The sequence below is a fragment of the Seriola aureovittata genome, chromosome 11 (assembly GCF_021018895.1).
Source record: "Seriola aureovittata isolate HTS-2021-v1 ecotype China chromosome 11, ASM2101889v1, whole genome shotgun sequence".
Classification (NCBI taxonomy): Eukaryota; Metazoa; Chordata; class Actinopteri; order Carangiformes; family Carangidae; genus Seriola; species Seriola aureovittata.
In genome coordinates this window covers 24533571-24561429 of record NC_079374.1, presented here as the reverse complement: position 1 = coordinate 24561429, position 27859 = coordinate 24533571, and the positions used below count along the sequence as shown (strand labels likewise).

General features: G+C 40.8%; 2 protein-coding genes across 2 annotated transcripts in view; one reads left to right on the top strand and one right to left on the bottom strand.

Moving 5' to 3' along the window:
• Nucleotides 1-10000, top strand: part of LOC130177602 (ly6/PLAUR domain-containing protein 1-like) — a 36010-nt gene extending 26010 nt beyond the window's left edge. The window contains exon 3 of the mRNA XM_056389496.1: nt 6943-10000. Within this exon, the coding sequence (XP_056245471.1) occupies nt 6943-7184 (242 nt within the window). The 3' untranslated portion in view covers nt 7185-10000. The remainder of the gene's footprint in view (nt 1-6942) is intronic.
• Nucleotides 8602-27859, bottom strand: part of gpr39 (G protein-coupled receptor 39) — a 35272-nt gene continuing 16014 nt past the window's right edge. The window contains exon 2 of the mRNA XM_056389495.1: nt 8602-10484. Within this exon, the coding sequence (XP_056245470.1) occupies nt 9991-10484 (494 nt within the window). The 3' untranslated portion in view covers nt 8602-9990. The remainder of the gene's footprint in view (nt 10485-27859) is intronic.

Genomic DNA, 27859 nt, shown 5'->3' with positions numbered 1-27859 from the left:
TCACAAAATTAAAATGGAAACTTTTTTCAAATTCAAGTCTTGGCTCCTGCCTCATGATGCCCCGGGAAGACAGTTCCAGCCGAGAGGCAGATGCTGGGAATCCAATGTCACATTTAATCGGAACGATATAGTGAGAGGAGAAAACCAAGCTTTATTCCCATAACATCACTCAGCAGAAACACAGACCATATTGATAATTGTGTTTTATCGTCTTTTCTAAAAAAAAAAAAATCGCTTCTATTTTGCACTAAACTGCAGTGGAAGCCCGGCTACCGTCATGGCTGACTGGGACACATGAAGAAAACAGAGTGATGTTAATGTCATTAATTACAAATGTGATTTTCTTCTATGAAAAGTCTAAATGTCTCCTGTGGAGAGGCTTGTTGTAGAGCTGGAGGCTTCAACCTTACAAACTAAAAGCTAAATGTGCTTTAAAACTCCACAGTGTGAGTGGTGAAGATGCTCTCTCTTTCTTTCTTTCTTTCTTTCTTACTTTCTTTCTTTTGAACACTGTGTATCGAAACTTTTTCAACTTCCATGGAACCCAAACACAGGTGTGTGTGTGTGTGTGTGTGTGTGTGTGTGTGTGTGTGTGTGTGTGTGTGCGTGCGTGTGTGTTTGTACCTGTTGTTATTCACTCACAGTTCTGTGACTCTTTATCATTCTTATCAGTACCTGGAGTCCAGTGACTCCGCCCACCTTCATCCAGAGCAGAGGTCTCATCAGCCTGAAGTGAAAACACCTGTGTGGGTAAAAAGGACCTTTACACAGTTCTCTTAAGCTGTGAATGTTCTAATAAGCTTAACAGATAAAATATTATTTCAAAATTGCCAAAAATGTTGATGTGAACAGACACAGACACAGAGGTCAGTCTTTCTTCTTTGCAAGGACTGTGATAAAGATGTGTGTGTTCCAAACCTTTCTCCTGTCTGCTCAGTTAGTTTGTATTCCTCTGCGTTTCCTGACAGGTGTTTCAAATAGAAAGTAATTGGCATCAAGCTGCTACATGCAGCATCATTTATTGTGCACCCTTTCTTCTTTCCCCTTGTGTATTAAATGTTCCAGCTCCCACTGATGAGAGACGGTCTCACGTGGCAGACAGTTGTTCATTGGTTGAAAACTGTACCAGACAAATCATCTGATTAAGTTCCTTTTTTATCAGACAACCTGTTACATAATTGCGCTTCTCTCTCCACATAATGTGTGCTGTAGCAATATGGTTATAAAACTCAGTACAAGACTTAATAAAAATAACCTGATAAGTTAACGACTAAACATAATCAGTTTAAGAAGAACTGAACAAATGTGCTCACAATGAAAGTTACTGATGCAAACAGTGTAAACGTCCGATGAACATATGATGAAATAATGAGTCAACACCATGACTGAGTACAAGCTAACAAACAACATAAACTATTTATGTAAGGTGCTAACTATGCTAACCGATCTGATCAGTCTCTGGTTCTGGTCTCCCAGACCCAGACTCCTCCTCTGAGTCTGGGTCTGACTGAGGCTCAAACATGTGGCTGAGTCTCTCTGATGTTTCCTCCTCTAACCATCTTGATGCTCTCTGCTCTTTCACCTGTCCACCTGGAGGGAGCAGGTGGTGTCAGTGTGTCTGTTAGCACTGAAATGAGCCAAACCAAGATTGGGGTGTCAGTTGTTATATAAGCAGTGACAACAGTTCAAAAGTCACGTTGCCAGTTGAAGAGTAAAAGCTGAACTTGAATGATCAGTTTATTGTAACCGCAGCAATGACAGCAGCTGAAATGTCGATTAAAGTCGAAGCGCCAGAGATGAGAGGCGTCATTTGTGCTCTTCAAGTAGTTGAAGTGGAAATAAGTTCAAGAGCTGAAGAGAGGGAGCGAGGTGATATCACCCTCTTTAGGTTTTAAACATTTCAGGCCATACGGACCGAGGTGAAACTTCGATTTCAACTTCAACTTCAATCTGTGAAAAACGATGAAAACGTTGAACCTGTCTGACAAAGCTCAAAGGTTGGAGTGTAGTTTAAAGCATGAACCGGGTTTTTCTAGTTGAAAGTAGCTGCAGTGTGAATGAGTGTGAGGAGGCTGAAGAGGAGTTGAAAATGTCCAAGTTAGTGTGCATGGCTGCAGGTGAAGAGCCCGTGTGATTGTTTGGGGTGAGAGAAGCCGTCAAATCTGTATCTCAGTCACTGACACTTCCCACTTGTGCTACGCCTCATTTTCCACTGACTGCCCGTGTAATCGCCTCTTGCTATTTTACAATTAGCTTAGAGATGAAAGCCAACAGATTATATAGCCATTTACGATCGCTTGATTTTTGTCCCCGCGTTTCCTCTCGAGTCGTCTTCGTAATATAAACGAGTCGAGACTGACAGAGACGCACAGACGTGTCTGTGTCCTGCCGGAGCTGAAATTACAGATAAAAACACCATGTGAGTCAGGAAGATGTTTCCTTCCGGAGCTGTGCAACTTTTCACACTGTGGATGACTCAACATTCATATTTGCAGTATATGATACATGGGAGGATGCACAATTTAAATGAGCATGCAGTTCTCCCGGTGTTACTTCGGCTGTATCCGCTGGGGTGAAACGTTCAAGGGTTACTGGAAGTTCATGTGCTCGTGAAAAACAAAATGTCATCTAAATGTTAAAGCCTCCCTCCAGTACCCTCACAAACACCTCTGACATGTTCCAACAAGCTCGAGTAAATCAATGCTATACATGGGAAAAAAATGATGTTGTTAATTGAAATGGTCACGGCCGAGGGTCTCCTCTTTACTTCCCAGTCAGTCCAACCAAACGTCATTGTGATGAGGAGTAGAGCTGCTGGAGATAAGTCAACTTCTCCGAGATGGATGCTTTTTAGAGCAGCTTTGAAAATTGAATGCAGTCACTGAAAATAGCTCTGAGGAGTGTTTAAGTGTGTTTTGAATTCTTTTTTTCTTCTTCTTCTTCTGTCACCAAAGCACACAGAACCTCACATTCATTTTCATCACAGATTTATTGTAAATAGGACACAGAGCCCGGTGGGTGTCAGGAATCTTTCAGTCTTAAAATTGTTATTCACAAAAACTAAGCTGCTTTTGGAGCTCGCCACGGGCGCAGATGCGTGCAGAGTAAATGATCTTACGAAAGGTTGGCAAATTAATGTGCAACGATCAAATCATGAACTGATTAATGATAATTAACGGGGGGCGAGGTAGTGGCTGGAAAGATTCTGAATCAAGCATGACATCAAAGATAATGATAGGTTTCTGACAGGCCATGTTAAAGTGGCTCAAGAGAGGGAGGGCAAATGAGTTTAGCCACGCTCAGTCCACACTATGAACACCAGAGGGAAGAGTCATGAAGTGCCTAATATTAGGAATGGACATGTTTAGGACAGGGCTTCCCAACCTTTTCCAACTCATGGTCCACATGGCAATGTGGAGCACTTTATATTTTAATGATAACAACTAAACATTCAGGACTGAACTGAAAGCAGGGGAAGCTCAATATTTCTTTTTCTTTGACGGAGGAGAGATCACTTGACGATTCACAATCTACCTCTTAAATCTCTTTCCTTTTAACTCTTCCTGTTGCTGACCAGCTCTCCATTTTGATTCTCCAGTTTTTGCCATGGACGTGATCTTTTAGCACGCAATCAGACTGAGACAGCAAACAAGTATATGATCCGGTGGTGCAGCAGCAACATAAAAGTTCCTATCATTGGCTTATTGCTGTGAAAGGCCTTAACAAGAGAAAACAAAAAGGAAATTTTTCAACTTTTTTTAGTTGTTGATGTTCTTAAAGATAATTTTCTTTTAAAACATTTAAAAACATTATTTATATACACTTTTTTTATATTTATATAATTACATCTTTTCACCATAATTGTACTGTTGTACTGTGCAAATGCTCCGTGGCCCAATTGCAATACCTGCGTGGCCCACCAGTGGGCCCCAGCCCACAGGTTGGAAACCATTAGTTTAGGGGATTTCATGGCTATATAGCGACACTTATTGTCACACTTGTCATTAACATAACTCTATGTCTGTGTCTGAAATCACTCACTACTCCCTATACAGTCCACTGTATAGTGCGTTTGCCATTTTGTAGTGCTGTCTGAATGTATAGTGAGAATTATTATACCCTATATAGTGGACTCATAGTATCTCACAATGCATCGTGAAAAGTAAGCAAGCAATATATACCATCATGCATTGCGCTCACGCTGAAAGACAATAAAACGGTGCGGGGAAATGACCTGAGCAGTGTCTGACAGTGTTCTTACCAGCGAGCTCACTGGTCAGTCCTCTACACAGATCTGCACCGACAGTGAGCAGAGAGGAGGCAAGGACTGAGCCATTTCACACACAACCTGGGTCTCTAGGTCTCTAATCTAGGTCTTGCTGCAGTGGTGATGTTTATTGTGCATCAGTAGACGGAGTGATAGCCTGACACTTCTAAATGTAACGATGAAGAAAATTAAATTTTACTTCATCCTGATTGGTCACTTAATGCTCCTCGGCTGATATAATTAAAAAGCCTTAACTGCTTCCCTACAGAGGTGTTTTAAGTTATTCTGGCTGATTAGACGTCTGTCGAGGGTGAAGCTGAAGCTCTGGAAGGACTACAGGGGGCCATCAAACTTCATGTACTTACGATAAGAATGAGAAACAGATGAAATAGAGAGAACAGAGCTAATAACCTTAATGAAGGCTCAGCTCAGTCAAGTGTACCCGCAGCATGAACAATGCCAGGACCTTCACACTGGCACACTTGGATGCATTTACACTTAGTTATGAATGTGATTAGTTACACCTGTGCGCTTCCTGCCATGACAAGTCAAACTATCTGCTTGAAAACATTCTCATACAATTAAACCGAGAAGAGTAACGACAGATGTTGATCAGTCGTGGTCAGTATGAGAGAGAGGACTTAATCAAGCAAAATGTAGACATGTGTAGGAGAACCATGAGTGTGTGGCAGATACCTGTAACTGTTCATCCATCCTTCCATTTTCTGCTGCTTCTCTGAGGTTGAGTCGCTGTGGCAGGAAGTCCAGCAAACCGGTCCAGACGTAACCTGCCCCCAACAACATTCCTCTGCTCCTCCTGAGGGATCCCCAGGCGTCCCCAGACCAGACGTATCTGCACTTTTACACAAATAAAGTTCCTGGTAGCGGCTCTACTCCGAGCTCCCTCCAGATGTCAGAGCTCCTCACCCTATCTATAACAGTGAGCCCAGCCACTCTACAGTGGAAACTCATTTCAGCCGCTTGTATCTGCAATATAATTCTTTCGGTCACCACCCAGAGCTCATGACCATAGGTGAGGGTCGGAACAAAGATCGACTGGTAATAGAGAGCTTTGCCTTCCGGCTCAGTTCCCTCCTCCCCACAGCAGCCCGGTATAACACCCACTTTACTGCCGATGCTGCACCTATCTGCCTGTCAGTCTCCCGCTGCATCCTGCCCTCACTCATGAACACAACCCAGAGATACTTAAACTCTTGGGGCAGAAACTCCATCCCAACCTGAAGAGAGCAATCCACAGTTTTCCGGCAGAGAGCCGTGGCCTCAGACTTGGTGGTAGACAAACTCAGTTGAAGGCAAAAGACACAGTAGTTTGAATGTTCCTCTCTTACTGTACCTCCTTATACTGTAGGACAGTCGTTTTGACTTGTAACTAATTACATAAAAACCTAAATGTAATGAGATTCCATGTAGGTTACTGCGTTAGCATGTACACTACCACTACACTCACCTGTGTTTGACAGTCTGCTGTGAAAAAGACTGTAAACAGGCTCCATCCCATAAAGTGTCCTCGTAAACCACATCTGTGAGTGAGTCCTGGATCTGTTTCACCGAAATGAAACGCAGCCATCTCTAATGTTACTGATTTCACCTTACCTTTCCCTGCTTTGACAAGTTAAAACGCTCTGATCTGAAAAGGTCGTACGATCAGCTGCGCAGGTGTCTGGTGCTTTAGTCCAGATCAAACAGCGCCGCAAACACTTTCTCGAGCTAATGTCCCACTTCTTCTGAAGTAAAATGCCAGCATTCAAACAGTTTCACACCTTAAGACTGGGAAGAACTCAGATTTGATGGCGACATTAATCTTATGTTTCCTTCCTTTACATGTACTCTTAAGCCTGTGTGTTCTCTGTGTGGCCAGTAAAACATATAGCAGGAGATAAACGCTTCATGGTTGAGTGTTTAAATGGTATTAAAGGAAACCAAACCATCAACCCCACTACTTGTTCTGCTGCAGGGTGGATCAGTGTGTATCACTGGGGAGGTGCTGCTGCAGGTTGATCGACTGCTGCTTTGTGTTTCACACTGCTGCATCAGCTTCTCCCTGCAACTCCTCAGGTTCTTGGTTTGTCTGGCTCGTATGAATAACCACCTAATGTACTGTGTGTGTGTGTGTGTGTGTGTGTGTGTGTGTTTCTGCTAGTCCACTGGTTCTCAGAGTGGCATTCTCACTTCTCACGTCTCAGTTTCACAGTCCACACTCTATCTCACTGTGCTGCTGCTCAGCATTGTTGGCTCGAAGCGAAGAGGGAAGTCGAGCCACTGAAAGAGTTACAGGGTGAGAAGTAAGGGCTGTGTTTTTCCTCATTCATGCACTAATTATACTGCACTGAATGCTAACACTGATACTGACAACTACAGCATGTGCATATCTGCTGAAAACAGTGTTGTATGCAGAAGACAGCTAAGTGTAATGATGTGGCTGTATTAGGAGCATTAGCCCAGTATTAAAGAGATGTTGAAAGTCAGGTTTCCCTTTGAACTAAAATCCCCTTAATGATAATACATCTTATTTATCGTTATAAGCACCCATCTTAGTGTTTCTCTCTTTGTTCCTTTTCTGTCTCTATCTCTCTAACACACACACACAAACACACACACACACACTCTAATCCTCTCATTACGAGCCTAATGCATCTGTTTCCGTCCCACTTCAGGGATACACTACCGCAAGTCCTGCGCCTCATCAGGAGCTTGTCTCATCGCTTCTTCCGGCTACCAGCAGTTCTGCACCGGCAAGCTCAACTCAGTGTGCATCACCTGCTGCAACACACCGCTGTGTAACGGACCGCGCCAGAAGAAACGACCACAACCGTCCGCTGCCATCGCCCTGACCCCGCCACGGCTCCCTGCGTTTACTCTCTGCGTCCTCCTCCTGCTGTCCTCCGCCCTGTGCTGACAGACCTTCATTACCTGAGTTAAGATGTGCATTTAAAAAAAAAAAAAAATGCTCTGCTGCCGACAGCGGAGAAGACATGAACCAGAACTGTGTAAGCTGAGATGTACAGTACATACTTCAAAATGTATATTCTCTAAGGCGCGTGGAAGCTGTGTACAGTATTTGTTTTCTTCACTCCCCCCCCCCCCCCCCCCCGCTTTCTGTCGCAGCTTGCCTCCAAAGTTCAAACACCACGCAGCACTGGGAAGTTTCATCATCAAAAAAAAAAACTGCATCTGCTGCTGCAAGTGGAGCGGGGGTAAGGTGAGGTGGAGGACAGATGACACCGCTTCTAGCTATTTATTGGACAGCAGGTGGCTCATCCTCGTTTGTCTTTATTTATTTACACTGCAAGGTCAAATGAGGCATGTGGCAGGAAAGAAAAAGTAAGACCAGATTCATCACTCATTCTCCCAGCCTTAGGAAAAGATCTCCAGATTAAATAAGTCCATGATTAACAATCGCCAGGTTTGCAGTATATTTATGAACTGAATAAGACTCATGTATGATATGTATGACAATGATGTTGTTTAATGAGTCCGGAAACAAAGGTGTGCAGTCATGGAGCAAGGGAGCGGATGAAGTAGGATGCAGCCCTCAAGCCTCTCACAGGTACAACATAATTTCATCAGAGTGACAGCTCTGCAATAACCAGCTGTGGAAGCCATAAAAAAAACATCCTGTTTTACCCTGAAACTTTTCTCTGCTTATTCTGTAACAGCTGTTGCGGTCGGCTCACAGATATTGTACATAGAGCTACAAGAGCATGCTGAAATACACAGAAACCTTTTTTCGCATTGCATTGAAAGGGACACGGAGAGTGGCTGTCAGTGACTGATGGACCACGCCAGCTTTTTGGGAGTTTTGCCCTGCGGTCACTTTAGAGAGAGACTATACGACACTGAAAGGATATCTGAAGTTATCCTTTATGACAGGAGGTAATGTTATTACTCAAAATCTAATTGTAAGAGTCACTTGCTTTTGCCGTGGTTAAAGTTAAAATATGAAAAATGGGTTTCCTGCAGATTTGAGCATTTCTTTGGACAGAACCGAACCTTAAAGGTATCCTGTGGCGTTTGCCTGTAAATAAACAGTTATGTTTACATTCAGTGTGTCTCACAAAAAGGTATTGTGTGTATCCTTGAGGTCCAACAGACATGTGAACATGAACGTGTCCCTGCCGTCCTGTCAGCCATTATGCTTATTGTATATGAGACTGTCCTCTAAAGGATCACGGCAACAGTTTCAGCCAGTGCCGCAGAACAATACATGTTTACATTATAGTGACATAGCCCCTAGTGGCATGGACAAACAACATATTTTGTTGTTTAATTAAGAGGTCTTGAGTATCTAATACATAAACTCTCTGACAACAACATGCAGGACACTACTACTACTTTATTATATAAGTATCAACCTCGTGTACATGGGGAAATCTCCTTCATCGGGAAATAATTGGTTATTCACTCAAGGCACAGAATAGTTCATTCCAATGAAAGTTGTGCACTGTTTGCATATAAATAATTCAGACTCACTCTGACTCACTCATTTTTTGGCCCATGGTGAATTCCTGCTGTCTCGCCGAAGCTATTTTCTTATTTACTTCTCTTCTTGACGTTTCCAAGTTAATTGGACCTAGAGGGTCACATTCTGATAATACAGAGAGAGGTTTCTGAGGTTTATGAGGCTCATTTAATTATATTAACCATTTTATAGCCGCTCATTTTATAATGAATGTGTAAAGGGAAAAGTCTCTTTGGGACCAGCTGTTCCTGAAGTCATCCATGCACCATGCATTCACACTTCCACCCTCTGCAGTCAACAGGAAAGCATAATGTGTCACCATCAAGTTCATGAGTGTGTATATCAGTGTGTATATGAGTGTGTATATGCGTCCTCATGTGCAATATTGTCGAGTAGGAGATGTTCTATAATATACTTACACACGTTCACTGTTTCTGTGAGTGTATATTTTGCAACATGCTTGAAGATGAGACGATACATGAATTAAATTTGAATTCAAATTCAGTTTGCAATTTGAACATATATGCGGAGATCACAAGGACCTGCACATCCAAACAACGCTCCACGGCATCTCTAGTGGTCAAAAAACGCCATTGTTTCCCTTCAACGTTAACTCAAACTGTGGGGTCTTCATGCTTAACTGAATCGTTGAGTTTTTGTAAAATAATTTTCTGGCTTGATAGTAATATCACATTCACATAGTTAAAGTGGTGGTTCTGGGTATTTGGCGCGGGGTTGTGTGAGGTTGTGCGTAGTGATACGTTAGTTCAAACGGTTCACAGCTGTAGTTCTAAAGTGAAAGGCTGTTTGATGGAGATAAAGTGGTGAAAATATTCAAAAATAAAACTTAAACTGATACTGATCTTTTTTTTTCTGTGGGAATTCTTTAAAGTGGCTAAAACACATTTTTGCTGATGGCCCCGTCCACAACAGCTCATCACTCAGCTTCTGCACCGGAGCTCCTGCTGCTTCTCTAATAAATAGATAAGTACCTCACACAACCCCACATCAAATAACCCAAACTATCACTTTAATGTGAGTTGTGCCATTATGCTTTCTATTGTGCCGACGTGTCAGCTGAGTGTGATCTATCCCTGACTTAACACTTTGTACTGTGTTTACTGTGTATAAGGAATATCTCTCTATTTGTTTCTAACGGCAGAGCACAGATGTCCTTGAATCAAGCAGTTTCCTCCATGTTTGTTTTTACTGTTTACTGTGTTGCATTAAATTGTACAGCACATTATATTTCACTCTCTGACGGTTCGTCTGTCTTTATTTTGACTGTGTGTGACTCTTCAATGAGGCTGAGGGATGTCTGGGTATTTGAAGCCACTCCCGAGTCACTCTGAAAGGTTGTAAAAGTGGGAGGAGCTTTCTCCTGTGGGAGGGTGGTGCGTTTTGCGCCGCTTCGACGAAATGACTTTATCAGCAGGGGCCGGAGGGAACGCGCTGAGGCAGCGTTGGTCTTCTGCAAGGTGCGCTTGTTCACGTGTTCGATGGTGAGGTGGCACCGAAGGACCTGGACAAAGACCTCCCTGAACTGTCTGGACGACAGGTTATAAAGGAAAGGGTTGATGACAGAGCTGAGGTAGAAGAAGGTGTCAGCCACAGGGTGAAGTTTGACGTAGCTCCTGAAGTAGGGAGTTGACCAGCGCGACTTGGGTATGGCGGCCATCATGAGGCGACGAATCTGGTTGGGCAGCCAGCAGACCGTCAAGGATCCCACGATGAGACCTGAAGGAAAGTCAGAGGCACATATATAATAATATTTAAAACTAATCTGTTTTCCTGCTCAGAATATTGTTACTGTTCTGATATCTGTCTGTTAAACATATGGCTGCAAGACCTGGGACCTGTTAGCCTGCCTCAATATAAAGACTGGAAACACAGGAAAACAGCAAACATATAATATCTTTTTTATTAATTACAAAGAAAACCACTAGATGTTTCAGGGTGTTGTGTGCTGAGCTATTTCCTGTGCAGGTGCAGCAGCTTCCTGGAGTTTGGTTGTCACAGAGACATTACCAGAGCAACAAAGACTTTACTCATGAACAGAGCCAATATAGCTGTAAAATAACTTGTCATTTTTGTGTGGATTCAACAAACCCAATACATAATGTGTTGATTAGTGAGTTTAACCGGTGCTTTGGACAGAGTCTCTAGGCTAAACTAAACTAACCATATCCTGGCTTAATTTTAAACAGGCAAACATTGAGACTGTTACCAACCTTCTTCTCTAATTCTCAGCAGGAAGATGCATTTCTTAAAATGTTGAACTATTCCTCTAAGTAAATAAAACAAGAAAGAACAAGATTCTATTGGACAGTTGTGCTTTAGTTTTCTAAAAACACACCCGAGCAGGAAGAGGTTCATGACACATCGTGCTGATGGACACACTGACCTATCTATACAGTGTGTATACATGTGTTAGGTGTTTTGTGGCTCCACTTGTGTGGGGAGATCTTCAATAGGAAGGCTGATAGTAGATTTGATTTTACAGTCAATGCAAAATTGCATAATAATGTTTTTGTCACGTCATCTAAACGCATCAGAAACCAGCAGTTGGCTGCCACAGTCTGTTTGGCTTTTTGCCAAGTATCTTTGAAAATCATTAATTATCACTTCTTACACAGGGCATCAGTTCACGAAGGCGTTTTATCCTCCCAGACTAATTTTACTTCATCTTTAATGAAGTAAAGCAGTTGTGCACCTCCTGTACAACGAAACAGGTTTGTTCCTGAAGCTTTCAGTTTCCTCCAGGTTGTTTTTTTCTTGGCTGATTTAAATGAACATGATTGAAGCCAGGCTCATCATACCTGCTGATATATTTTCCCTCCCATTCTGATCCTATTTCCAACTGTCCCGCAGGGGCTCCAAAAAATTACCAAACATTAACCACAGTGCCTGCACCAGGCACCTTTGGCTACATCTTATTTTACCACTTATTCAGAAACATTCAACCTCCAGGACACAGGACTGCCTGCACCAGCCTGCTGACATATCTCATCTGTCACATCTGAGTCATGTGCTTACTCCCTAGAAGTACTAACAGTCTGATCTGGTGTTTATCCATTTCCTGCACTGTTTTTAATGGGGAAATACACTGTGAGCAAACAGCCTTTCAAGATTCACAGAATTGTCTGGCTTAAGAGATCACTTCCTGTTGAGGAACACAGATATCAACATGTTTATTTATAATGCTCCTTCCAAGACGACTGAGGGAAATATTTATTCTTCTTATTCTTTATGCTTTACTAAGAGACAAATCTATGTGGTATAAAACTCCAATCCTCCAACCTAAAGGACCATGTAGGCCCTCCACTCAGATGTGACCCATAAGAGTGTAACAGTGGCAGGCATACCAGACCTGTGTTGTCATGGTAACAACAATAAACATGTGGTTTACATTGTGGAATGGTCATGGTTTGTTTAGGTTTAGGCACAAAAACTACTTAAGTGTAGGAGTTAGAATAAATACGTCCTTAAGGTTAGAGGACCTGTGTCGTCACGGTTACAATAATAAACGTGGTAAAGATTGGAGAATGATCATGAACAAAGAGGCTATTCCTAAGTTTTTCTCAGTGGTGGTAGTGATTGTGGCTTGACAAGAGCTTCAGTGCGTTTACAAGACAGTGAGTCGGAACATGAGGAGATGGGCAAAACTTACAAATAGCTTATTTAAAAGATACTATGTTGATTATCGGCTTCACACAGGAAACAAACACTACTGTCCTGTGTCAAAGTCCTGTGCTTTGTCGACCCATCCATCCACCCCAACCACTTCCTAACATGGGACATTTATACTACAGCCCCTAACTTCCTTCTGTACTCCCGTCATAATTACTACAGCCACCAGATTTACCTTCTACTGTTTATTAGTAGTGATAGGGAACGGCAAATTTTGGTCCTTGGTTCTGTTCCCAAGGACATAGTGAGTCTCATTTTGTGCTAATATGAAGTGTCAGTTCATCATGGCTGCCCATGTGTGAGGAAGGATCCAGGGCCTGAGTTACCACTGATGACACCAAGGCCATGTCTTTGTTAATTTCATGGAAACTTGGGGATTTTAGCAACTTGAGGTGCAGTTTAAGTATGCTTTGTTTTTTGTCTATTTGTTTTTTGGGTTTTTTTGGACTGCATTGACTCTATTTTAATGACTGGGTATGTCTGAATGCAAGCAATTTTGTCAGTAAATTGCTTCCCCTGGAGAAAAACAGTATAAATAGTTCTGAATAATATGAATAGTTCTACCATATCCGGAGGCCAAAAAACATCTAGGTAAATAGTCATGGCCCTCGGTCCTCAGAGGATGAATCCTAATGACTTTGGTGAGGTCCCAACAACCCTGGTAGATATTCATGATCACCACAAAATAACTTGGTGATTCTTTGACTTTTCCTCTCACACCATCATCAAGTCAAAATTTTTATTTGTCCAAAACTTTGGTTGATAACTAAATACCTGCAAAACTAATGACATTCCCATCAGCCTCTGTTGCACTTTGTACGTGGCACAAATTAGCAAACGTTAGCATGATAACAAGCAAAAATAAGATGAACATGGTAAACACTAAACCTCCTTAGTATCAGTATGTTAGCATTATCATTGTGAGCATGTTAGCATGCTGACATTTATCTCAAAGCACCACTGGGCATATGTACATCCTCATAGAGGTGTTAGCATGGCTATAAAACAGTCTCCAGTTTTCACCGCTTGCTTACACATACAGGACATTTTTGACAATGCCATGTAGCCACATGACACATGTCCACATGTCCCAGCATGTGCAATCACAGTTTCAGTGTGGGGCCAGAGGCTCGTCCATCAGCCTGCTGATGTGACTCAAACCTGCTAGCCATTAGAAAAGATCAGACCCATTTCCAGAGCGATGTACCGTTTGCTGTTGCTTAGCAGCAGCATCATCATCACAGGTTTAGCTTTGGCCTGGTGGCTTTTAAGCAACCCAAACAAGAGGTTAAGAAAAACTGATGCAAACACATCTCTCTGCTGTTTGTCTGTAAAAAAAATAACATCTGCCTGGCTCCAACATGTTTCTACTCTGACCTGTTTCTGCATTGATATTGAACAGTTTATTGTTTTTTGATTAATTAATATCATTTTTGCAAGATTGCTTCTATTTCCAGTTTTCAGTAATTGAAAATAATATGATCCAATGCAATCAGTACACCTGGCATTTTCATTCAGTCACAAGCACATGGAGAATTGTTTTATTGATTGATTTGACAGGCTTCATTAGTACGTGACATGAGTGAAAATCAGCTGAATGCAGGGCAAATTATGGTATGCAAGCTCAGGTAATAGTTTCCTCTCAGAACAGTCTGTCATCTCAGAACTTGGAGACAGAGACAGAAGGTAAGTGAACAAGCAGGGACAAAGAAAGGGACAGACCTACTCCTTTAATCAGTGTGGCCATGTGTCATTTTCCCCTGAAGGTTTTGATAGATAATTAAAGACACAACGGTAATTTAATGAGTCCCTGTTTGTCAAAGTGTCTGTAAATGTATTCTCCTCTTGACCTTTTCAAAAACCCAAACACTTGGTCAGCCGGTCTCATCCCAACTTTGTGGCTCCATAAGCATTTTCTGTAATTAAATGACAGCTCCACCATTATTTTAATCTATGAGTCCAATAGGAGGCAATGTTCAGGGTGTTATTCAGCATCAGCAGCTGTGACTTGCTGAAATCTGACCAAATCCTGTGGTTGAAAACATCCTGCCAAGCCGACACACGCTCTCATTCCCAACTCATCACATACTGATAGGACTGGGTATCGAACTTCCATACATTTGTTGACTGACGAAATTGATTTTATACTATCAAGGATGAAACACTCACAACACAACACAAATTTCAATATCTGAGGAGTAAATGAGTAAATCTCATCAGCGTGAGTGGGCCAATAAGCATGCAGCATGCTCGGACCAAGGTCAAATAATGCTGGTGGTTAGTGTTGTGCATGAACACAGTAATTGAGCGAAGTTCATTGAACGATCTCATTTTTTGGTGAACTAATGAACGTGAACGTAAGCGTTGTTTACTCACGTTAAGAACGCTCACACTAGATCGTGATGGTAGTTCGCCAACTGCCAAAAAAAAGACACCAGAAGAAGAAGAGCTGTTGTGGTTTTACGGCTGCACCCGGCCTGTGTCAGGTGTCTAGAGCTGACAATACACACAGCACAAATTTTTTAACAATACCCAACCTAACATACAGATGTTTGGTCAGGACCCCCTGGCGTCACTTTTTAACACACTGGTTACACAGTTAGCTTCATTTTTCAATGTGCAGAGTCAACATATTTTTTGAATGAATGAATGTGAAAGTGCTACAGAGAACTAGGATTCAGATCCACAGTTCTGTCTCTGCGCTCTTGTTAAGGTTAGATTGTGGTTTTGGTCTTCGGTTTACTTGACTCATGTCAACTTTCAATCCAGCAGAGAACGTTGGAAGAGTTCTGGATTCACCCTGTACGGTGCAGACGACTGAGGAGTGAGACTCCTCTGGCCGAGCACAAAGATGTCAGTCTCTTTCTGAAAGGCTCCTCTGCTGCGTATTTAATGGAGCATAACAGACTGTTTAATGCCAAAATACATGATGCTTTTCATTGAATGTTGTACAACGAGAGTGGACGCCTGCGGAAATGAGTAATAAACATTAAATTGTGGTTTTTATAAAAATGTGAAAAGAGGTCATCCTATCAGGGTCTAGTGTTATAATGACACATCATCACACTGAATTCCAGCTTTTAAAAAGTGATTGGACTGATTGGACAAATGGGAACGCTGGAACTGAAGGCAATTTTATTTCTAACATGATATCCCTATAAACCAACTGCTCTGACACAATGTGGGAGAATGATTCACTAGTTCACAAGGGGAAGCTATCATTAAAGAAATCTGCATTTTTTTTTTTTTTTTTAAACCTGTGAGTTAAATGACTTCCTAATGTACAACTCATTGCTCTTACTGCTGCACCCACTTAACATCAGCACCCAGATCTGCAGCTCTGCACAGCTTTTAGTTTCATTCTAGCTGATCGTTCTTCATCCCAGACACAGACTTTATTGTTGAGTCTCATCACTCTCATCGACCCCTCCATTACACCGCAGTCTACTAGTTCCAGTAAAAGAGCTCAGAGAAGCTCAGAGAAACTACGTGCAACCAAGCAGAGATACAGTTTGTACTGCAGGTAAATAAGTGAAAGCAGGTGAATATTAAAGTTACTGTCTGAAATGGACAGAAAGATAAGTCCAGGCTTGCTCTGTCTGCTGGGTGTAAGTAGACGAAACCTCGATTGGCAGACGGTTTGAGTACATCTACACTGAGCTCTCTGATTCTAATGTGCATGTGAAAACTATTTGTCTCAGTGTTTCCATGTTGTTTTTGTTGTTGTCATTGAATATTTTGTACAATGACTATTTTGCAGGGGCCCGTGTTCCCAGTGAAACACCTGAACATGAAAACAAGATAAATCTCTTCTTCCTCTTTATGGTTGCCAAACATCTTGGACAAACAGCCCAGCCGACCAAATCATTATTTTATGTTCGTGATGTCGTCTACAGACTGAGACAGTTACTTTGCAGAGTGAGAGCCCATTACACCTCATCCTGCTCTGTGTGGTCCAGGTCAATGACAGTAGCTCTGCTGTGTATTCAGCTATATTAGCATTTAAAATGAACAATCAAAGAGAAAGTTAGAGGCAACTGAACAATGTCTTCTTAACTTTGCTAGCACACAGCCCCCAACCCTCAGAGGTCTGGCTTACATCATCGTTTTGCAAAAACCTCCATTAACCCAGTGCACACTGAAACACGAGCTGGTGTTTTCAGATTTACACACTAAAGGCAATTTTGGAAAAAAGAAAAAAATGCTGATGAAGTCGGGACAGAGTTGAAATGGAGAAAAAAGTGTGCATCGACGATTCACCTTAATGTGAACATACTCGAAGTGGCATGTGTTTTTTGGACGTTCTACGGTCTGCTAGCAGAGTTGGATTACCAACTGAAAAGCAGGTCACTGTGTAACAGTAACAGCAGTGAGCAGTTTGTTTGTGGTAATTTGAATTTGAATTTCCCAAATCCCAAATCCTCAAATTATAATTGTTTATTTTTCTAACCAACACCCTAAACACACAGATATTTGATTTACAAAGACGTAAACAGAGAAAACAACAAATCCTTACGTTAAATACCAGAATTAAAATATGATTATCAAAAATGTTGCTGATCACTTTTTTTTTTCCAATCAAACTGTTTCAGTTCTAATTGCAAATACGCACCGCAATGGGCCAGTGGCTCAGTCATGCCCCCTGTGGCGGGAACACTGCAGCTTTTTAAAAGCCCATTTTCCACACTTGAAGGCCTTATGAACGACACTAACTGTGCAGATGAGTGAATACGACACACTGCGCTGTTTGAAATACAACCTGGAGGGATGATACATTTTGCCAGTTAGTTCAGACGTTTTGAAACTTACAAAGTTCAAAATCTGAATAGGCCACTAAAAATGTCACTCAGACAGACGATGCAGCCTGTTACTGATTAGCTGCCTTTATCATCCGCGGTCGTACTCGGATCAAGGCGGCAGATCGTGTACGAGATGGTTGTATCGCTCTGTAAGATGGTGGTGGTGGCGGGCGGTGGTTATGGCGGTGGTGGTGGTGGTGGGGTGTTCCTACCTGTCACACTGGCTCATTGCTCACAGTCTGAGCATTCATCTGGAAAATTGCCACTGAGTCAGCAGAATTCAGTGGCAGCCCTGCAAAGAGGAGTGCATGCAGCTGAAGTTGTCAAAGTCCATGTGTGCACTCCAGTCTCGGGTATGTATGAAGCCCTCACATGTTGTTGATAAACCTTTACCATTATTATTATTATCTGAGCTGACAGTCTCATCAGTTATGTCCCCAAGCTCTCTGACACACACCCCTAAACACACACACACACACACACACACACACACACACACACACACACACACACACACACACACATCAGCAAGACTCACTGTCTCTGCCATGAGCAAAATATAACTGTCTGCTAATTAGAAAGCAATTAAACCAGATTATTGGAACAATTAATTGTCTGTCTTTGCTGTAATTGGAGTGTGTTTGATTGAGCCTCTCAGTTGCTTGGTGCAGTAGACAGAAGGGGAAAAAGGGATAAGCTGAACCATTGTTGCAAGTAAACATGATTTACACTGCTAACGTGCTGAAGAGGGAAAACACTCTGAAGAAGTTTTAATGTCACCTTCAGCTGTGAGTTGGAGATGAAAATGTGACCTTTTACTTCCAAGGAGTTCAACATCCTCCTGTTCTTTCAGCTGTCAAACATTTTCATGAAATCAAAACCTCGTTTTTTATATTTTATTAATGGTCTCAACATTGGTAGGGACACAACAAGCGCACCACACCTCTAAAACAAAACCTTTTTAATGTTGAATCCCAATTTATATTTAAATAAAAACTGTAAACAGCAGATCGAAGATTAAAGGAAAGTAAACTTCAGAAAATTACTTGCTAATGAGAAAGAGAGAAAAATATATATATATTTTCTGTATCCAACATCACCCTCTTTATATTCAGTAGTCCTAAAGTTCCTCTTTTCCTCTTGATTTTACAGTTATAAGTAGCTCCACCTTGACCAGCTACAACAGTAAAATGCTGCTAATCCAGTGATGCATCAGTATTAACAATCTAATAATGTAGTGATGTAAGGTAGCTACCAGGTTTTCATTTTAAATCAGTGTGGCTACAGGCTGCTTAGTTTACTGCCTATTACTGATGCTCAGGATGGTGAAAAAGCCCCTGACGTCTCTTTTCTGGTGGTATGATAAGTACAAAATGTGGAGCAAAGGCAGTCATCTGAAATTCTAACATTTTTGCCCATGCTTCTTCAGCTTCTGTCAGTAATCAGATGCTACCATGCCTAAATTGGTTGTCTTGGAGACGTAGCCTCTGGGAGAGCAGATCATAATTATCTAATGAATTCAATCCAAACATAATGCGAAGAAATTCACTCAAATATTAGTAGGGACGTGTACATACTGTCCATATGCATACATATGCCCATGGTGGTCAGCATGTTTTCAGAAATAGCAGTTCAACATGTTTACATTGTGTTTTCTCTTTAAATCTCAGTTTTTAGTGCTAGTAACATTTTCCTACTCAGGATTCAAGTTGCCTGTGCCTGCATGAGGCATTTGCAGGAAATGATGCAGTATGTAATCCAGTGTTACAGAAGCATCAGAGTCTACTGTTCACTGTACTGTCTAAGTGCTGTACTGAGTTAGCCTACTGCTAATGCTAACACAACATTTCCTACTACTGCTGCTGCCATGGGTGCAGTGGGTGGTAATGGTGCTATCATCCCCTAATTTTCAAAGGGGGGAACACGGTGTGTCAATAGCTGGCTATTTTACCATAACCAAATGGCTACTGGAAATTTAGTAGTGAATGTGCGAATGTCATGATGGTCATTCCATCACGTCAGATCAAAGTGCAGGTACTGTCGCTGAACAATGACACGGAAAACAACAATGGATTGCTTTACTAGCACTTTGTACTTTGGATTATACAATACAGCATGAAATCTGATTGCAGTTACAATTATTATTGACTTGACTCTTATGAAGTTTGTTTGGCTGCCCTGTAAGCAGACAGAGAGATAACACAGGGGCTGCTCAAGGAGTGTTGGCTTGCATGTAGTATTAATCAAGGGTGTCGCCAAATTAACCAGGACCGAGAGTTTAAGGGTTCTCAAAGCAAAGTTACAGCAAACGTGATCTAAAATCCAGCTCTGCTCAAACTTACAAATATCTTAATGTCTTTAAACAAGTTTCTCTTTTAACAGTGCCGGCGCCAATTAGACAAATGACTGCGAAGTACACATCAGAGGAGAAGCTCTCATGAGAGCAGTGTTTCTTATTTGGATCTATTTTGACAAAAAAACAGTAAAAAGGATGATGAAATTTAAGTAAAGAAAAACATGGAAGCAATTAAACAGCTATTTATGACATTTGAAAGAGCCGATGGCAAGACACCAACAGTATTAACAGCTATTTAGTTAAAAAAAATTACACACATTCCAGTGCCTGTGCAGAGATAAGCTGTGCCGAATCTGTCAACCTTCAACTGTCATGGAGTCATGGGAGATTTGTGAAACTAACATAATATTTTTTGACAGATTCATTTATAATACAATATAAACAATTTGAAAATATCTTGCTGTTATCTGATCTACTTTCAGACTGAAGAGGCTGACCATCAAAACACCCCAGCGGCTCAAAACAAGTAAAGCGCTCGCACTGAAGAACCTGGGTCCAGATCTGAATATGACACTTAGTGCCCTATAATCAAATGAATATTCAATAGCACGAGCAGAGACTCTGAAATGATCACTTTGACTTCACTTAACTCTTTTGGAGGCAGACTGTCTGCTCCAGACATAACACCACACACCTGCGCCGCACTGTTATAGGCTGCATATGAGTGTTTAGCAGGGCTTTTGAAAATGCTAAATTTCTTTCATAACTCAACTGGGGGACTTTTCAAATAGAGGGCATCACCACATCATTGATGCACTTCATTTCCATGATTGGAAACGCCTCCGTAGATTCAAACGGAATAATCAGGAGAAGGAAAATATTTCCTCCGGTATATAAACGCACCGCCTGACTGAGGACTGAATCTTGACAGTAGCCGTGTATGACCATCTTGATTGCATATTGATTTAAAGCATATGTCAAATCTATAACTACCAAAATGAAGTGTTAATGAAGGAGAAGATGAATGTGTGTTGAAATTATTCAGATGTGCATGATGAGGGGAAAGTTAAGGAATGAGCTTCACTTGTTTGCTGCGTGATTAGAAACTGATTTCACCCTCAGAAGCTGTTTATTTCAGTCTGCGTCAGTGGGGGATTTACTGTAATATGAACCAACAAAATATAGTAGGCTACTGATTTTTCTAGACGAAGTATGGAGCAAAGTTTGCATCACTGAATGAAAGCTGTTACCTAAAACTGTCAATGTGGTCTATAATTTATATTTCTTTAACTTTGGTCTATGAACTTTGGAGCCTGAAACTGACATAAAAGGTTCTCAGACACAAGAGAAGAACTTCATAAATAATACTGCTTGTTAAATCATTACACAGAGTGCAAAAACAAATATAAAGCTGTAGACTCTTGCTTTAGTCCAATGAGTTTTCAAAAAAAGCATGAAGCTGTTTTTTCAATTTTTCCTTGCGAAAAACAACTGATAGAAAGTCAAAGTAACTGAGGGGACTATGGAGCACCAGCCTTTACAGACAGCTTGACATTTTGTACATGTGCAATTTAATGTCTGTTTTCATAACGTCAAAGCACAAAATAGTGGTAACGGTTATAGCTAACTTAGCAGGGCAGTTAGCTAACTGCTACACACCAATCACCAGGGCAGTTAGCTAGTTAGCTTAGGGGAATGGGTGCAAAAAATAGATCAATAAATAAATGAAATAATGAATAAAGGATGTTAAAGATAAATAAATGATCCAGTGAGAGAGAAAAAAAGGGAGTACAATAAATTAGGTAGCCTATAGTGTGAAGTATTCATTTGTTGTATTGTCCAATAGGTGGAAAAGGAATAAAAAGTTTGTTTTGTTTTACCAAATTACTGGAGAATATGTACATTATTTTAATGATATAACTAGTGATAATATTATTTGATTGATTTAGTAATATTTTTGAGTTATTTATGAGCCTTTACTTCATTTTGTGTACATAATAAACTGCAAGTGTGTTTAATCACCGAGAGTGAATGAAATGTGTAAACATGTAGCCACACATAAACACAAACAACCTCTGTTCTAGTGCAGGAAATGAAAATAAAAGCTAAAATCAATGTCGTGCAGAGCACTGTGATGAGTAAATAATATTGATCTGCATAGATTTTCTCCTCAGACACTGGATGAAGCTCTACCGAAGGTCTTTCTTGTGGATAATAAGCAGCCTGTGATGAAAGCAAACATTATAAAAGCCTGTGACAGCGAGTACAAATATCCCTTGAACCCACACACACCATCAGAACAGACTGTGGATGAATTACACCCACAGAGAGTATAAAGGAGCTTTTTGTAGATTGAAACTTTGGCATATCCGTCGCATAATGAGTTTTTGGTTCGTCAGATGGGTGGGTTTAACAAGTCGGCCAGCTCAGATAGTGCCAGGTAGACATCACAGAAAAATATCCTTAGTTTCAAATAGTCAAACATTGTCTGAATACTTCCATAAATTGTGTCTTTCATGGCAAAGTTCAGTTAAACCATGAAGACAGATGGGAAATAGTTTTTGAAAAGGGGTCAATTAAGGTTTCTTCCCACTGTGTAACAACTACATTGAGTGCATTAAATCTTATCCACGAAAGCCTCTCAGACCAGGTGAATCTAAACTCATTTATGAGCCTGTCAGCCACAAACAGAGTGATTTCCTCTCCCGCTGCAAACGGAGGAAGAAGTGACTTTTAGTAATGTTGCGCTCAAATCCAGGAAGAGTGGGAATGAATTAATTTGGAGGCTAACAGAAGATCCTCAGTCATTAAACCACTTGAATAACTTGAGTAAGGCACGGGGGAATATTATTCATAATGGAACTAATCTAATCATTTTAGAAGCATTTTTCTCGTGGAGACACGGCTGCCTGATGATAGATAATCCTGCTCTGGAGATTCTTGTTTGTTATCATGGAAACTTGGAAAGGATGCTGTTGAATATGCACAGATGTTCTTCAATAGAGTTGTGGTCTAATTCTATTGCAAATCGTTTTCTTCACATATTTACACTCAACATTTGTTGGACATTAGAATAATGCAGCCACAGTGAGTGGTTTGTTCATTTTGAGTCAGTTTGGGTTAAATTCCCTCAATGTGATCTGTAAATTATGATATTCGCATTACATGAGAGCGAATTTATTATTATTATGATTATTTTGACATCAACAACTTCTCTCTCTGTAGCTGAAGGTTGATTCAGTTTGTCATCTTAGTTGAATCCACTTGAATCCGAAGGTCAGACCCGACAAGAGAAAGCAGTAATGAAACCAGAGGAAAAGAAGAAGGACCAAGGACAAAATAAGTAATATCCATCCACTGTACATTTGCTTAAAAATGTCAAATTTAACCTCTGAGGTCAATTGAGAAGTTGCTACTCTCTGTGAATAATCTTAGCGTTCCAATCTTACCTTTTAGGCAACAGGAAGGCTGGCTAACAATAAGAGATCTGGGACTGATCACATTACAGCTAATCATCTACAGTATTTTGGCTAAAGCATTTTGTTTAATTATTAAAGTCCTCCTCCACTTGAAAATGTATTTTGCTTATTGTTTCTTTAACTGGACGTCTGAGCTTCACTGTGCAGAGTTTGACACTAGAAGGTTGTTTTCACATTCTTCTTCTGAAGGAGGAAAGTTTCTCTGAGCTCATCTTAAAACGTATAGGCCTACACTTTGCACATTGTGTTTCCATGTGTTTCTCATTTTTAATATGATTTATACTGGAAGAATCACTTAACATCTACTTATAATTTGACTTTCAAAACATGCAGGTTAAACCAGCGATTCTCAACCTTTTTGAGTCGTAACTGCCCCAAATAATTAAAATAAAGTTCGTAAACATCTCACTTTTGATTTCACCCTTGAAACACACTGCAGTGACCCGCTTCCCTTCGGTGCCCCGCCCTGTTAGCACTGCAGTTTACACAGTCGCACACACGGAGCTCAGCACGTGTTAGCGCATGGGCCAAAGACTTCTTAGCAGTGGAAGATTGAGTGACCCTCTGCTGCAAACACACACTTCTCAATTCATCCCAGGGTTTAACTATCACATATGAAAACTACCAGACGTGGACAAAGCTTGCATTTCTGACCTTGTGACCTTTGTCGGAGGCCAAATCTGTCAGAGCTGCCAGCACCTTACGTTTTTCAGTTTAACTTAACAGTGTAACATTGACTCACCTTCATTTATCTCTTTTTGTTCTGCATTTTGAGCTGGAAGGCTTTTTTGGAGAAGACACCGCTCCATAATCAGACACTTTGCAGCAGTTCGCTCATTTAGCACCTGCCACTGCTTTGTGCCACGGTCACTGCCACTGCAGCTGGAGGAGACAACGTCTCCCTCCCAGATTCACACACTCATTTGTTTTACTCACGCAAAAGTGTTTGAAAATGACTTTATTATAACATTGGTACGGCAGAGTTACTGGAAAAAATACTCTTAAAAAATGTGTTTATTCAAAATAATCTCATGACCCCCAGGTTAAGAACTGAAGGGTTAAACGACTCTTTCATATCGTTTAGGATTATCCGGGGCGGGGTATCTCTCCAGTCGTTTTAATAGCTGGGCCAGTTAGATGCGTGTAAAACAGCTGCTGGTGACGGTGGTTTCATAATCTCATCTTTGTAACTGTATTCAGATGACGTGTTCTGCCTGCAGAGCCCATCTACAGTATCTCTGTATCTGTGTCTCTCAATATGGAGTCGGCACTCACAAAAGATTTAGTGCTGAACAGAGTAATGCTATGATAATTAAATGTAGAGAGGATAGAAGATCTGTATTTCAAGAGTCCTCCTTGAGCAGAGGTGCTCTTGAAGTTAACAGTAAGGTCAAATATCTTAGCCCTGGGATCATACTATTGACAGTGTCGTAAATTATATGCTAATGGTAACACTCTTTGTACTTTGTACTTGCACTCTCACATGTGCTTATGTTCAGGGCTTCACTGGCTGCCTGTGTACTGCTCTCCAGTAGTGCTTAGGTGTCAAACTGCAGAGACTTACAATCACTTACAATGATGCTACGGGGGTGTTCGTACGTGCAAAGATTGTATGATGCTGCTGCTCATGCATTTTTCAGCATAAATGCACCCATATGTCATACAATGATAAGTAATCTCATGTATAGATGGAAGTTATTTGATAAAGTAAAGAACATAATATTGTTTTTTTTTACAGCTGTGGTGACGCTGGTGTTCAGGTTGAATGTAGAGCCAGTTTTTATATGAGGCATGATTCCATGCAAAGTCAGTGGAAAGAAGTGAGTGAACACAAAGTAGTCTAGGTGGCACTAACTGAGTCTGCACAAAATGATTCAACAAAAAAATGTACTTTTATCTCTTGTCCCAGAGGTGAAAAAGGAGAGAGACTCATAAACAAACCGGAAAGAACTAGTATTGTATAACTGTATTTTGCTACCTACAGCTAACGTCTTGAACTAATCTGAGTTGTGTGCTAACTTAATTATTCAACCATAGAAAAGGCAGGGCTGGCCCTTAATTGGGTGCTCCAACAGTTTGAGGTTTAAATCGGTTCTGGTTGTGGTTCCCTAGTTGTTAACGTTTCTCATCTTGTTACGGTTTCCAAACCAACGCCATATGTGGTGGACTTTGTATCATATGATATCAGACACATTAAGGGTAAAGGATATGTTATAGCAGATGCTCCTTCTCACGCTCCTCTGGGCTAAATAGTGTCCGTTGTTGTTAATTCTGTGTAAATTCCATCTTGTTTCTTCTGTTCCTGCCCTCCCTCTTAAATGCGTCTTTTCAGCTACTTGGTTGGTGTGGGGGCGGAGTGGTAAGTTTGGGAGTCCTCAGAATGTTTGTTATGTTTTATTATTTTCTGTGATCCTGTTGGGACCCAGTGGGACGGGTGTGGCGACCCCTGTTGTTGTTTGTGTGGCAGTTTCTATTCATCTTGCTACCTGCAGCATGGTCATCAGTGCCTTCTGGTGACACCTGGGCCCCGTGTTCACCAGCCTATAAATTCTAGGTGCTGTTACTCATGCTCGCTCTCTCTCCCTCTCTCTGCAGGCACCCTGTTGGTTGGTGATGTTGCAGCCTTGGTTTCTTTTTGTTATTCTTTGTGTATTTTATGTGTTTTCAGCAGTTACTCCATGATTTGTGATTCTTCGTTACCAATATATTTCATTGACTTCTATTAAATAAACTAATCATGTTGATCTTTAAAATGGTGCGTCTCCCTCCTTGTCATGGCTGAAAGAGCCAGACTGACAAATTGCATTCACGTCTTCCCGTTGACTTTACATGCACTCATGCCCACTTCAAAATTCTGTCTAAACAAACAGTAAGAGTTAATTAGTTCACTTTGACATGTCAGTAATTGATAGTAATGATGACATTTTCACGTGACGGTTGTTTTTAAAGGGGCTATTTGTACGTTTTCCTGCTACCGAACATGGTCTCTTGCCAGGAGCAAGTGGTGGTGATTGCTGGTTGACATGTGCTTCAGTAATCATTGTCTTTATAATACGGGAAATTATAATACTCCTTTTGAGCAGTGCTACATCTTCAGGGCAGACTGGAGGCTGCAGTGAGTCACTAAAGTGACAAGATTAGCCGGGGCTAGCTGGTTAGCATGCTAAGTTCAGTAGAAGACGTGATAGAGACAAGAGTTAACATTGGTGTTTTTTTCCATGACTGGAGACAGCTGTTGGTGAGTAAAGGAGTAAAACATTTCTTTTAGACTGGTAAGTAAACAGTTGCTAATGCTCACATTAGCTATGTAGCAATAGGAAAACTTAGAAATAACTCCTTTAATGCTCAAGAAATATATCAGTGGTTCCCAAACATTTTCTGTTTGATTGATTGATGTTGGTGTTCTGCACCGAAATAGTGAATATCCTTTTAAATAAGGTGCATTGTGGGATTTTAATTTGGTCTATATGTTTACAATTTGTGGAGATTTTTTAATTTGTTCTCAACAATTCACCCAACACAGATTACATTCATTCTGAGGCAAGATACACTGTAGGTATGAGGCCAAGACAGATCTGAGATGTCAGGAATGTGCTCTTGATACCAGACCCAAGACTCACAGGAAGTATTCAACTCTGAATAACAATGAATGTAATTACTTTCTCTGGATTCAAATGAAAAGTGCAGCACCAAGTGTGCTTGCGACCACACATCCACAAACACCATATCTCACACAGGCTGCATCAATCACACTAATGCTGGAGAAGAATCCAGAGTGAAGCAGATGTTGGTTTTGCAGCAATTAAATAGAGGTATCATAACAATACTTCATTTAATGTGTGAGCAGAATAACAAGGACCTGAACACAATGTCTCAGTTTCCCCTTTCTATTCATCAGTCCACTTTGAAAAAACAACTTGGCAACTGTAGCTGACTTTATGGAAGAGTCTGTTTTTCTTTGCCCATTGTTCCAGTGCAGGCCAGTGTTACCTCTCTGTGCTTTTCTTTACAGCAAGTAATTATTGTGGGAACAGAGCCATTGTTTAAGGGCTATTACCTGTATATGGAAGGATGAAGGAAAAGAAGTCAGGACAAAAATAGAAGCATCACCTTTGTCTCTTCAACCTTTTTCAATTTCACAATATCTATCTATCTATAGATAGATAGATACATAGATAGATATATAGATAGAAGATGGACTACAGCAAAGCTACAAGAGAGAAATCTAGTTTAGTTTACTAAAGCTACTTAGAAAAAGTAGATCAAATTACTTGATTAAATTAAGAATGTACATGTGATAGAACAAAAGAGTCACATGACAGCAAAAAAATGCCACTCAGTTTGAGTTTATGAGTTTATTGCAAAATTACCTAATTGTTCACAGGTCATAACATAACCCAAACAACTAAAATACCTTTTGGTTTTGTAAACAATAACTTATTGAGGATTAACATGGTGATTCTTCTTCCTCAGGCTGAGATTCAGGAGTTGTCGCTGTGTGACCATTGAGCAACATCCGCTCTTAGCTTTTGCACAAGCAATACACAAAGGTCAGGTGTGTGGTGGGGACTGCCTGATAAATGCATTGCCTGGGTATGTTTTCACAGTGGGGGTGGGGCTGGCTCAAACTTGTTTGTAGTTTTATTACTTAACTAAACAAAAATGGCAAAAAAAACTTGAACTTCAAAACTTGAATCACTATGCACACATGAATGGAGCCAAACTACCAGCAAGATACTGCAAAATGTAGTTTATTTACATGTAGTTCACTACTCCCCAACAGTGAAGGGACATTATAAGAAAAATACAAAAGGAGAAAAGTTGAAAGAAACTTGTATTAGCTCCATA